General features: G+C 42.9%; 1 protein-coding gene and 1 pseudogene across 1 annotated transcript; both read left to right on the plus strand.

Annotated features, from left to right (window-relative positions):
* Positions 1-1,124: 1,124 nt before the first annotated feature.
* On the plus strand, positions 1,125-4,742 carry LOC139422995 (tubulin polymerization-promoting protein family member 3-like). The gene is made up of 4 exons (XM_071174531.1): positions 1,125-1,237; positions 3,084-3,280; positions 3,436-3,589; positions 3,751-4,742. Exons 2-4 carry the CDS (start codon positions 3,090-3,092, stop codon positions 3,940-3,942), a joined length of 537 nt encoding a protein of 178 aa, XP_071030632.1. The 5' UTR covers positions 1,125-1,237; positions 3,084-3,089; the 3' UTR covers positions 3,943-4,742.
* Positions 4,743-6,158: 1,416 nt separating this feature from the next.
* Positions 6,159-7,431, plus strand: LOC139422435 (uncharacterized; annotated as a pseudogene).
* Positions 7,432-13,582: the final 6,151 nt, after the last annotated feature.

The following is a 13,582-nucleotide window of genomic DNA, read 5'->3' on the forward strand; positions in this document are numbered from 1 at the left end:
TTTACTTTTTTATTTTTTACTTTTTTAGGTATTTTCTTAACTGTATTGTTGGTTAGGGGCTTGTAAGTAAGCATTTCACTGTAAGGTGAATACCAGTTGTATTCGGCGCATGTGACAAATATGATTTGAATTTGATTTGATCATCATGATGAACTTGCCATTCATTGAAAGCATGTAATGGAACATTGATTGTAAACAGGGATACAACTTAACATTGCAGTATATTCAAAAGGCAAGTTGGTACAGCATTTTTGTTGACACAGCAGTAGTAGGTTTCATGATGGCTGATGACGTCGAAACAGCCTGTCCTGCTTCTTCTCCGTATAAGAGATAGGACACTACACCACCATGTGTACACCATATACAGTCGTTGGTGTATACCCACACAACATGGGGACAGGGCCTTACAGTAAACATATCCTAAAGGACAAAGTCAAATCCCTGCAAGTTCCTCTGGTGGGAAAACATGCCCTCTGTGTCACAATATCAGTTAAACACTCCATGTGTGGTTATGCTGTAAATTCTCTAGAATAGAACATTATTGACACAATATTAGTGGTGCTAGTACCAGATTAGCCACTACTGTGTTTCCATCAACATCCTTTCTTGTAGAACTGATGGGTTTCACTTCTTCAATGATAATGTCAATTTGTTTCTAAGATGTGTCACACATGAGGGAAGGGTTATGAATGAGTGAGTAAAAAAATGTACTATGCTTCATATTAAAGACATGCACAGAATATTAGACAAAACATTTTGTGGTCGCAAATAGATATAAACATGAAATCCATATCATGGAATTATTTCAGATGTTAACTGTTCATGTATAATGCTGTCCTCATTTATAGGCTTTTCTTCATGTTCGTTAATACAAAAAGCCTTTAGTCTCTGGACAGACAGAGGATAGGGCGTTGCAGCACCAGCTGTGAGCCAATCATAAAGGATGGAGGGGGAAGGAGCCAAGAAGGAGGAGAAAGGGAGGGGGTAGGGTTGAGAGAAAGGGGGGAGTAAACAAGAACGCATGCTCACGAGAGAGGCAGCAAATGATGTCATGGCTTGTGCTGGTCTGTGCTCGCTCTTTTCCTCCCCACCTTCTGCTCTCCATCTCCCTCTCTTCTCTGTACATCGCTATCATCATTGTGAAGGTGGTGTGAGTGGCAGGGCTAGGAGGAAGACACGCAGCATCAGCACAGGCATCCCCAACATCATCGTCACTCAGAATTCCTTCATCTAACAGGTAAACATGTCGACACTTAAAGTTATCCTGTACTTTAGTCTATGTATTGACCAGTAAGATAGAGGTCAAAACACAATAAATGTCACCAAATCATAGAAATGAGCTAAGCTATCTATTTGACATAATTTATTACGCTCACTGTCCTCTTTTTGGTGTACTTTTATTTTGTGCTGCATCATACTATAGTTGAATGTACTGTACATATATCATGGGGCACTATTGCATGATGTTTGTGTTTAACTTGTGGAATGTATGTTAAATATGAATTTACATATGTTAATGTTTCTTTACATTTTGAGTATCAGATGCTGTATGGCCCAGTGTCTTTCTCTGGTCTGTTAATAATTAATGCAAGTGTGCTGAATTAATCTATTTGATCCAAGCCTTCATTACTTTATTGATCGATTCCTTTACTTGATTAATCTCACAGCACCCCCCTCCCCTCTCCCCCTCTTAAGAAGCAATAACAACTAACACCCTTGCCTTTCTTGAACTTTTTGTACTAGCACTGACTTTGCTGATAGCTACTTTTTGAGGGAAAATGTACTGACTATGACTGAGATATGTGCTACAGTATACAGTGCATTCAGAAAGTATTCAGACCCCTTGACTTTTTCCAGCCTTATTTTAAAAATGGATGAAATAAAACAATTTACTCATCAATCTACACACAGTACCCCATAAAGCCAAAGTGGAAACATGTTTTTAGAAAGTTTTGCAAATTTATTTAAAATTAAAAACAGGAATACCTTATTTACATAAGTATTCAGACCATTTGCTATGACACTCGAAATTGAGCTCAGGTACATCCTGTTTCCATTGATGATTCTTGAGATGTTTCTACAACTTGAAGTCCACCTGTGGTAAATTCAATTGATTGGACATGATTTGGGAAGGCACACACCTATCCATATATGTCCAACAGTTGACAGTGCATGTCAGAGCAAAACCCAAGCCATGAGGTCGAAGGAATTGTCAGTATGTATATATATATATATATATATATATATATATATATATATTTATATGGCCCCAGGATGGATGGGGCCATGTATCGCAAGATCTTGGCCAACAACCTCCTTCCCTCAGTAAGAGCATTGAAGATGGGTCGTGGCTTTGTCTTCCAGCATGACAACGATCCAAAACACACAGCCAGGGCAACTAAGGAGTGGCTCCGTAAGAAGCATCTCAAGGTCCTGGAGTGGCCTAGCCAGTCTCCAGACCTGAACCCAATAGAAAATCTTTGGAGGGAGCTGAAAGTCCGTATTGCCCAGCGACAGCCCCGAAACCTGAAGGATCTGGAGATGATCTGTATGGAGGAGTGGGCCAAAATCCCTGTTGCAGTGTGTGCAAACCTGGTCAAGAACTACAGGAAACGTATGATCTCTGTAATTGCAAACAAAGTTTCTGTACCAAATATTAAGTTCTGCTTTTCTGATGTATCAAATACTTATGCCATGCAATAAAATGCAAATGAATTACTTAAAAATCATACAATGTGATTTTCTGAAGTGTACCTATGATAAAAATTACAGACCTCTACATGCTTTGTAGAGTAGGAAAACCTGCAAAATCGGCAGTGTATCAAATACTTGTTCTCCCCACTGTATATATATAAATAAAATGCCCAGAGGATGTGGTGTGCTGAATGTATCGCCTTAGTGACCAAATCTCTCCCAATACCTCCTAATTTCCTGTCTCCGTGGACTCGGTGTCCTCCCAATGTTATTTCAACATTATGGCCGTGTAGTTTCAGAAACTACAGCAGTCTCGACTGTATGCCTTTCTCTTGCATCCCATCCTTAGTGTTCTACCTCTCTCTCTATCTCCATCTCTCTATCTATAGGGCAGAATGGCAGAGGGCTCCGTATCAGTAGCAGAGGTGGAGACGTCCTTCAAGAAGTTTGCCATTCATGGGGACACCAAGGCTACTGGGAAGGAGATGAACGGGAAGAACTTTGCCAAACTCTGCAAGGACTGCCGGGTCATCGACGGCAAGAACGTCACTGCCACCGATGTGGACATTGTCTTCACTAAAGTCAAGTGAGACTCGGTCCAGTTTCAAACCTCCACACTGACAGATCCGCAGTCATCTTTCTAGGAAAGAGGGAATACGGCCAGAGGCCCTCAGAATACCATATCATACCGTACATGAGTAAAGGTAAAACTCTCTCAAAAAGTTTTTCTGTGTATTTTAGGACGAAGACAGCTCGTGTGATCGCATTTGAGCAGTTCAGCCAGGCCCTGTCAGAGTTGGCCCCGAAGCGTTTTAAAGGGAAGTGCCAGGAGGAGGCGCTGCAGCAGCTCTACGGCCTCATAGCAGGGAGGGAGCCTGCCAACGCTGGCGTCACTGTGAGTGTCTACCTGTCAGCAGCACACAGCCTGATAATATTACAGTCTCAGAGAGAGCGTTTGTTTGTGTGTCCGCTGTGTGTGTGCATATCTGTTTGGTGGGTAAGTTCTTACTTTGTATCCTCATCTCTCATTCTCCCTTTCTATTTTCCTGCTCATAGAAAGTGGACAAGGCAGCGGCGGTGGACAGACTGACAGACACCACCAAATTCACAGGGGCACACAAGGAGCGGTTTGACAAGTCGGGCAAGGGGAAGGGCAAGGCCGGGCGAGTAGACATTCCAGATGCCAGTGGCTATGTGGGTGCCTACAAGGGCAAGGGCACCTATGAGGATAAGGTCAAGGAAGCATAGGCAGGACAGAGGGAGAGAGAGAGAGATATGCTCAGTCAGATCCCACTATTTACCCCTAAATAGTGTAATTTAAGTGAGAACTTGTGTAAATGTATATTAATGCACATACTGCGCAGGTCGGATGGGCTGGTCAGTCACTGAGTCAAAGTATTATATATCCTTTAACGTTGCATGTTGGGGTGGTGGTTGTTATGATGGAGAGGGGAGGTGTAAGGGTGAGGAGTAAACCTGGATAGAAAACAAAACAGTGACCAAATTCTATGTCAATAAAAACGTGAATAATATTTAGATATATTCACCTTCCCAAGCGCTCCAACCCCTGATCCTATCCCTCCCAGCTTCACTAGATGCCTCTGTATGAGTCGTTTTTACTTGTTTGTGTGTTGTGTATAATATATACTGAACAGAAATATAAACGCATCATGCAACAATGTCAACAATTTGACTGAGTTACAGTTCATATAAGGACATCAGTCAATATAAATACATTCATTAGGCCCTAATCTATGGACAGGGGCGCAGCCATGCAGCATTTCTCCTTTGCCAAGATAATCCATACACCTGACAGGTGTGGCATATCAATAAGCTTATTAAACAGCAAGATCATTACAAAGGTGGACCTTGTACTGGGGACAGTAAAAGGCCACTCTAAAATGTGCAGTTTTGTCACACAACACAATACCACAGATGTCTCAAATTTTGAAAGAACATGCTCCAGAGCTGTAGCCAGGGAATTTAATGTTCATTTCTCTGCCATAAGCCACCTTCAATGTCGTTTTAGAAAACTTGGCAGTACATCCAACCGGATCCAACCGCAATCAACATTCTGGTCAACTCTATGCAAAGGAGATGTGTCGGGCGGCATGAGGCAAATGGTGGACACACCAGATACTGACTGGTTTTCTGATCCACGCCCCTACTTTTTTAAGGTGTCTGTGACCAACCGATGCATATCTATCAAATCAAATGTTATTTGTCACATGCGTCAAATACAACAGGTGTAGTAGACCTTACCATGAAATGATTAATTACAAACCCTTAACAAACAATGCAGTTAAGAAAAATAAGAGTTAAGAAAATATTTACCAAATAAACAAAACGTTTTTAAAAAGTTAACAGTAACGAGGCTCTATATACAGGGGGTACCGGTACCGAGTCAATGTGGAGGGGTACAGGTTAGTCGAGGTAATTGAGGTATGTACAGGTAGGTGTAAAGTATTCCCAAACATGTGAAATCCATAGATTAGGGCCTAATTAATTAATTTAAATTAACTGATTTCTGTAATATTGTAACTCTGTGAAATCTTTGAAGTTGTTGCATGTTGCGTTTATATTTTTGTGACCAGTAATCCATGACCCAACATTTTGTGCCCTCTAGTGTACAAAACAAGTTAAAACATCCCTAGACAAAACATATACAACACATGAAATGATAAATAGGCAGGCCAAATGCCTCCTACAGCCTCAGTCATCACTCCTATTACTGCAGGAACTCACTTAGTTCTCTACTACTACTACCACACATTTTGCCTTATCATTGAGGTTGCTACTAACACTAATGCCCTAGATTTATACACTGCTTTCACCCAGCCTTCTCTACTGATGTCCTTAGCTTTCATCTGCTCTGCTATAATAACTGTATATTGTAAATAGAGATAGTTGAATGGATGAATGAATGAATAAACAAATGGATAGATGATGTAATAGATTAATGAATGGTGAATGAATGAGAAGAGATTTCCACTGTATCTGTACAGTGTAGCGCTTTGCCTGTGCTTTAGAAATGAAGAGAGAATAAGAGACCGATGAGGACATTCCTCCAGTGAGGAATGACTAAATGAATTGTTCTGTTGGAGGACTGGGAGCCTCCTAACTGCACTGCATTGTCTCCTATTGGGTTGTTCTGTCCCTACTGATCACGGTCTGTTGTGTTTTGTATAGTTTAGCTGTGTCTCCCTCTATTCTGAAAAGCTATAAGAGTATGTTCATGTTCAAATAAATCACTGAGCAGCAATTCAGACCATGTGAAAGAGTATTTTTCTCACACGCACGCATGCATGCGCACACACACACATACACACACACATACTTTATCAAATGATATCAACGTAGCATGGATTAGTAAAATTCCATGGGGTACTGCACACCCAAAAACACAGTATCTGCACCTAATACCCTTACAAAGCCAGTCTGCCTCCTCTGCTAAGTCCCATACAATGGCAGGTGGGGTGCAGCAAGGCTATAAAGTGAAGTATAAAGTTCCATGTGACATTCTCAGCCATGTTCAGTGGAAGTGTGCTTTGGTGATGTTCAGAACAGTTCAATTCACTGTAGCGCTCTGAAAGCACATGACAGTGCCGTCCTTGTATGTGAGGGTGTATCTGTGTTGTGTTTTGTCCTTTCTCCCAGGTATCGTGCTGCTGTGTGTGTTTAGGACGGCCCTGGGACATGTGGGACCGGGGAAGTGAACCTACTCCTGGAACGGCCCGGGACAACCCTGCACCACCAGAACACTGTGAGAGAGAGACAGTACAGAGGAAGAGTCTATATTTCAGTGTTTGTAATAGTCTGTTTGAGTCTCAATGAGGATGTGTGTGTATAGTGTGTATAGTGTGTATGACAGACCCAGCATCCTGTGGCTGCTGTGTGATGCAGAGACTGGTAGGGCAGCTGCATAAATATTTTGACACTACTCTGACCCAACTAGAGAAAAACCTGGATACAGCCCCGACTGCACTGATTGACATTAAAGGTTAGTCCTATCTGAGTGTTTTACTATCAGATTATTGACGATCCAAGTCCCTATAAATGTGACTAGACCCTATTGTAACTGCTCTAGTAGAAATAATAAATAACCCACTGGGCACAATTCAACGTCTATTCGACATTGGTTCAATGTAATTGAGTTGAAATGACATAGAAACCATGTTGATTCAACCACTGTGTGCTCAGTGGGAACTTAACTACTGAAATATGACCCTTTATAGTTTCTCAGGTCCTACTCAACTCATTCTTCCCTGTATATCTCTGACCATTTTTCTACCCTCCTTCCTCTCCCTCCCTCTCTGCCTCCTGTCTAGAAAGCCGTACAGTGTTCTTGGTGGCGTTGACACACTGGCGTTGGTGCGTGGGTCCAGTGAGGAAAAATCATAGTTGCATACGAGCACGTGTTCACCAACCTGGGCCAGGCTCACAACGTGTCCTCAGGGGTGTTCACCGCACACCTCTCTGGGGTCTACAGTCTGGCCCTGATGGTGTGGAGCGATGCAGGCTCCCCGGGGGCCCTGCTGGCAGCCTGTAACTTAATGGCCAGAGCCTGGCCACACTGCAGGAGAAGAACCACAAGGACCAGGAGGACACAGCCAGCACCGTGCTGGCCCTGGTCCAGCCTGGGGATATCGTGTCCGCCTGCCTGCCCCCTTGCTTCTTCTGTGATGACAGAGCCACTACAACAACTTCAGCAGCTTCCTGATCTACACCACCGACTGACCGCTAGGAGCTTACTCATCATCATGTCTCTCTCTCTCTCTCTCTCTCTCTCTCTCTCTAACTTTGTCCCGGATTCTGCTTGTATTAGCTCTATCACCTGCTCAACAAGGCCTGTGGGATTCAAAATATTGTTAACGGCATATTACTCTAATAATGTTCACCAGACTTGGGGTTTCAACTAATCATTGGTAAAATACACTGAGTATACAAAACACCTTCTCTTTCCATGACATAAACTGACCAGGTGAAAGCTACAATCACTTATTGATGTCATTTGTTAAATACATTTCATTGAATGGGAGAAGACCGGTTAAAGAATACTTTTTTAGCCTTGAGACAATTGAGACATGAATTGTGTGCCATTCAGAGGGTGAATGGGCAAGACAAAATATTTAAGTGTCTTTGAACAGGGTATGGTAGTAGGTTCCAGGTGCACCGGTTTGGGTCAAAAAATGGTCTACCACCCAAAGGACATCCAGCCAACTTTACACAACTGTGGGAAGCATTGGAGTCAACATGGGCCAGTATCCCTGTGGAATGCTTTCGACACCTTGTAGAGTCCATGCCCCAACGAAGTGAGGCTGTTCTGAGGACAAGAGGGGGGGTGCAACTCAATATTAGATAGGTGTTCCTAATGTGTGGTATACTCTGTGTATGTTGAATGGAAATGGATTTGATTTAAAACATGTATGAACACAGCCCTTCCCTTATAGACCCACAGTGTAGAAGTACATACAGGTTGCTGGCTGACGGAAGAGAAAAGTAGATGTGACCATCTCAGGGTGGCTGCATACCCACCCACCCACAGTGGAACTGTAGACCTACTGTCATGTATGTATAATGTGTGGCAATGGTTTCAACCTTCCAACAATACATTGCAGTGATGAGAAATATCAGACTGATTGCTCCATTATTGTCTCTGTTTCAGTTACAAAAACTCATAATGGCACAACCATGGCCAGAGTGATTCATTATTATTCACAAAATCTTTAAGCGTTAATTGTTTTTGTTTATTTTAGATAGATGTCAAAGATGGGTCTTTTATATTGTTCTAGCAATATAATTAAATTATAAAGTGGCAAGTGTTAACCATATAAGTATGCCTAAGATACTCAAAACTAGGCACAATATGCTGAAATGTAACCCTGAGTATGAACCAGAACAAGCCTACTTACAGACTCAAAAACACTCACTGCAGCCTTGTGTCTTCCATAACAACAGCAGTTGGCCAGGCACCAGGCCTACACAGTGTGTCACAACTTCACATTGTTGTTACACCTTGATGACCTACACAGTGTGTCACAACTTCACATTGTTGTTACACCTTGATGACCTACACAGTGTGTCACAACTTCACATTGTTGTTACACCTTGATGACCTATACAGTGTGTCACAACCTCACATTGTTGTTACATCTTGAAAGGAGACACCAACAAAGTCACTCTTGGGTCCACAGAGAACTATTTGACCTGTGGTCAGTGCCAGCAAGAAAGATCAGATATACAGATTAGTGATTGGAAAACCACAAGACTAAACCATGTGATAGAGGAATATTAACAATATGTACTACCTTCTCAGGCTGAGATGAAGCTGATATCAAAGCTGTGTTGGAGCTTTTGTTCTGGTGGTTATAGAAGACATCACCAACCAACCTCCTGTGACGCAACTCGTCTGCTTGTCCTGTGTTCTCAGTTAATGGTAAGGGGATTATAGCGCAGAGAGCTTGGTGTCCATAACTTTGGATTTGCCCCAGAACAAGCACTCTTGTGCGAGCGCAGGCTGTGCCAGCTTTCAGAAGATCCCAATCTCAGAACAATGTGTCACTCAGAACCGTTTTGATGTGAATCGGATGTGGTGACACTGATTATGACAATGGCCCGTGAGAAAGGAGATGAAAAATCAATGGAGAGATTACCTGCTCACACACACCATGACACCTTCCCTGGCAGGTTCACTACCTACCGTATGTCACCACACAATGACCGAGGAGGACAGGGAAGGGGGAAGGACAATCACCCAAACTAAGCCTCCCATTGATCAGGTATTATCAGTCTCCTATTGAACACTGGGGCAGAGACACAACCAGGAAGAATAAACAACCTTACTGATGCCATCAGTCCACCTGACACCAGTGACCTAATAATACACACGGATTGCTACAGTCGCTGTATGTACACATTACACACTTGGGTTGATAATCTGGGTGGACCCTGCAGGATCCTGCCTTCACACCTAGTGTGGGTGTCCTGCCCAGGGACCTGGAATTGGAACTGTGTGTGGGAGAGAGTTTGGGGAATTGTGCTGGCAGTGTCGGGGTGTGTCGGAGAAGATCCCCCCTCTCCCTACCCCCATAGGGTAGTCCACCTACAATAAAACTCACCTGGAAGAAGCTGAGTGTTGCCTTTGCTGGTACTGTACATCCTGTCTCTCTGTGTGTCTGTTAGCGTTGGTTCCTGTTAGTGTTGGAGTGTTTGAGCACTGGAGTTTGCTGCTGCTGCCTATTTTTTACAGGGGTGAGGGCTAGAGGACTTGGGCGTGGACCAGGTGATTGGTTTGTTCTTGCTGACACAGTCAGTACAGTGATGACAGACATATGAGATTGAAATCAAAACAGTATGTACAGTACTTAGAGCTGTTGTTTAGCTAGTTCATCTCTGTCAGAGAGATATCTATCTGGACTACTGATGTGGAGTGAGGAGATGGACTATGACTGCACAATACAATTATTAATACCCTTACGACACCAAATACAAATGGACACTGGGCGAGTAAAATATATGAAATTATGGAAAGTAATGCCCATAATCAGAAGTGGATAATGTATGGTATAAATTAAATGGACTTTTACCTGTCTCAATTGATTAATTAAAATGTTGCTGAACATTACTTGTGATACTGTTTTTGTTGTGTTGTACATGGATGCTGTGTTAGTGGCCATTCTACTCTATATTATAAGGAAGTTCACATTGTATTCCAGGGCTATAAAATTGATATTTATCCCCTCAGATTTCCCAGTGCTGTCCGTCTCCTTCCGGTCTGGATCCTGCCTTCACACCTAGTTTGGGTGTCCACTCTGTTCCTCTTGGGGCACTGTATCTCAGTGTGACAGTCCATACCTCCCTCCTGAGGGAAGCAGCAGGTAGAGCATTCATCATCATCATCTTCATACCTATGAGAATCTCTGAACTCTAAGCCTTTACAATACACACTGTACAATATTAGTACTGAAATTGCTCGCAGTCTGACCTTTATTGTCATGAATCTTGCCCTGAAGGTAGAACTGAGCGATTTCTGTTAGATGGGCCAGTTGCAAAGTCTAAATTTGATATATCGCAAAAATTCCTGAAAACAATGTTTGGTTAAGGTTAGCAGTGTGGTTAAGGTTAGGGTTAAGTTTCAAAAATATTGTATGAATCTGTGACTGTGCCAGCTAGTCACCACTCTGCAGAGCTGCCTCCAGGGCAAGATTCATGATAATAAATGCCAACCTGAATTGAAATCACTGTAACGTTAACAAAGTAGTACAAAACAACACATTTGTTAACATGAATGAGTCAGCTACGTTGCATCACTATACATGTCCTTAACCCTCCTCTCTCCTCCTCCTGCCTGTGGTCAGTGGCATGGGAGGGTGTGCTGCCGTGCGGCCGCTGGGACTGTTAGTGTGCGTTTAAGCGCCAGCGGGTATGCTCCATGAACTGGAGGAGCAGGTGTCCACCAGGATGATGACCCTGTGGCACAGCCTGTCCCAGCTGGGCAATAGCATCCAGGAGGTCACAGGTACCAACATTATAGAAACATTATATCTGGTACACAGACAGACCAGGGAGGAGTGACCTCATTCTAATTCTATGGATAACCTCTCTGCTAACAGAGACCAGGGCTGCTAATAATATACGCCTGATGTCAGTTTAATGTCTAATTTTGATTTACATTTGATTGAGCTCACGTAGTTCAACGTGAACTCAATATGAAATTAACAAAACATTAACCATGTCATTGGAATTTAAAGTTGGGTGATAAAAATTCCTTTCCACGTTGACTCAACATCACATAGCCTTTTTCTTTAGATGGCGTGGAATTAAAGTTGATACGACCAGTTTGTGCCCAAACTGTAATCTCTGTCTGACTGAAAAACTGACTCTCTCTCTCTCTTTCTCTCTCCAGGAGGAATGCGGGTGGCATTCACGGCCACCATGAGTCCCAAAAGCCACTGCTTCGGCCCCTTCACCAGTAACGTGCCGATTCCCTACACCGAGATCTCCCTCAACCACGGAAACTGCTAAAACCCTGCCCTGGGTATGCATACACACCAACCTTAAACCCACTACACATGTTCCACAGACAATACACTCAATAATAGTCCTATCCTGGACATGCATTCATCCATTTCATTAACTCCATCCCTCTGCTTCCTCTCACTCCAAGTGTGTGCGGCGGACCAGAGGCTGAACCACAAGCTGCGACTGATGAGGAACGGGGAGATGGTGGTGTCCACGTGGGAGGATGACGGGGAGGACTCGGAAGACAGACCGCCCTGGTCCTGCTGGACAGAGGCAGCCAGACGTACGTGGAGCTGCTCTCTGGAAGACAGCTGTGTGGAGGTGGAAACCCATAGACAGACATATTGTACATCCAATGAGACATACAACTGTACTGAACAGTTAAAAGCACATGAAAATTGTAGTCAACTCTGATCATTCTCCTTAAAAAAGCAATCTATGTATTTTTTTTTTATAAAAAAGGTTTTCTCACTGAAGCAGAATCCAACTATTAATATTGTTTAGTTTCACAGTCATCACCAAAGCGATTGCTGTGTTTTTAGGCTAAAAGTTTGTGGTGATTTATTATGATATACTGTGTAAAATGTTCATCATTAAACTGAATCATTAACTTGCAGAAACCCTCTTTTACCACCAGCTCAGAAGACCTGTGTGTGTGAAAGGACTGTTCACTATCTTCTCCCTGACTCAGGTCTCATACACACATTGGTATGCTCTGGGACCACACACAGTTTCACAGGTTAGTTGGCCATGTTCACACAAACTGGTTTGCTTCTCTCCTCTAGCTGGGCATTTTCATTGGACCAATTCAGTTTAGGACATTAAACCATGTTGTGCTTTAGTGGAGACTAAACCCTGCAGATTCAATAGCTATGTGTGTCTAAGGTTTACAAGTTCAGTATCCCAAGGTCTGGTGGCTAAAGAGATATCCTTGTTGCCAGGGGTAACGAGTCCAGTCTGGTGCCCTTGGATGGAGAACAACTGACAATAAAGACACAACACAACCTGGCACCTATAAACAGAATAGCCTAGAGGCTAATATGACACTGATACAACATTACCCAATACCTTTCATTGGAACGACCTTTGGGGTCAGACAGTTACTTCATTCTAATGCTGACTCCTCTCAGTGATGTCATCTGTGATGTCAATGTTTAACCTCGATGGCCTCTCAAGCTATGGCATGCCCCGCTTTTGCTGTCAATGTAATGATGTCATGTACCATTGGCATGGGTGTGTTTATATGTGAGGGGGTGTATGTTCTTTAGAGCCAAGAGGAAAATGTAAAAAACAAAAAAGGATGAGGAATTTAACTGAACACCCAACAAAGCAAAACAAATCAGCATTACTTGCACTTTGGCTGACGCACTTGCATTCTACTTCCTCTCATTCACGCATGCCCTCACATACTTATCTTACTGTACATGGAACAAAAGTGATTTCATGGCTCCCAGACATTTTATTTTTATGTTTGTAAAACAAACAACGTAATAAATAACAAACAACAGACAATTAATATAGAGGCAATAAATTCAACTTCCCTATGGCAGTGCCTCCTTCCTTATCCTCTCTAATTACTGAAAGCATCTCCCTCCCCCTGGTCCCCTTAAACCATCGTACTCTCTACTTTCGCCCTCCCTCTCTCCCTCCCCACAGAGCACGCACTGGTTGAATCAACGTTCTTTCCACGTAATTTCAGTGAAATTACATTGAACCAACATGGAATAGACGTTGAATTGACGTCTGCGCTCAGTGGGTCCCTCCTTATGTTCTCTAGACAAAGTGGTAGAGGAAGATATTTGGAGAATTCCTATAGCTGACCAAACCAAGCCCTTTGGCAGTGGTTCCTCATTCTCTCTGTCCTGCT

This window comes from Oncorhynchus clarkii, chromosome 12 (assembly GCF_045791955.1).
Source record: "Oncorhynchus clarkii lewisi isolate Uvic-CL-2024 chromosome 12, UVic_Ocla_1.0, whole genome shotgun sequence".
In the NCBI taxonomy this organism is placed as follows: Eukaryota; Metazoa; Chordata; class Actinopteri; order Salmoniformes; family Salmonidae; genus Oncorhynchus; species Oncorhynchus clarkii.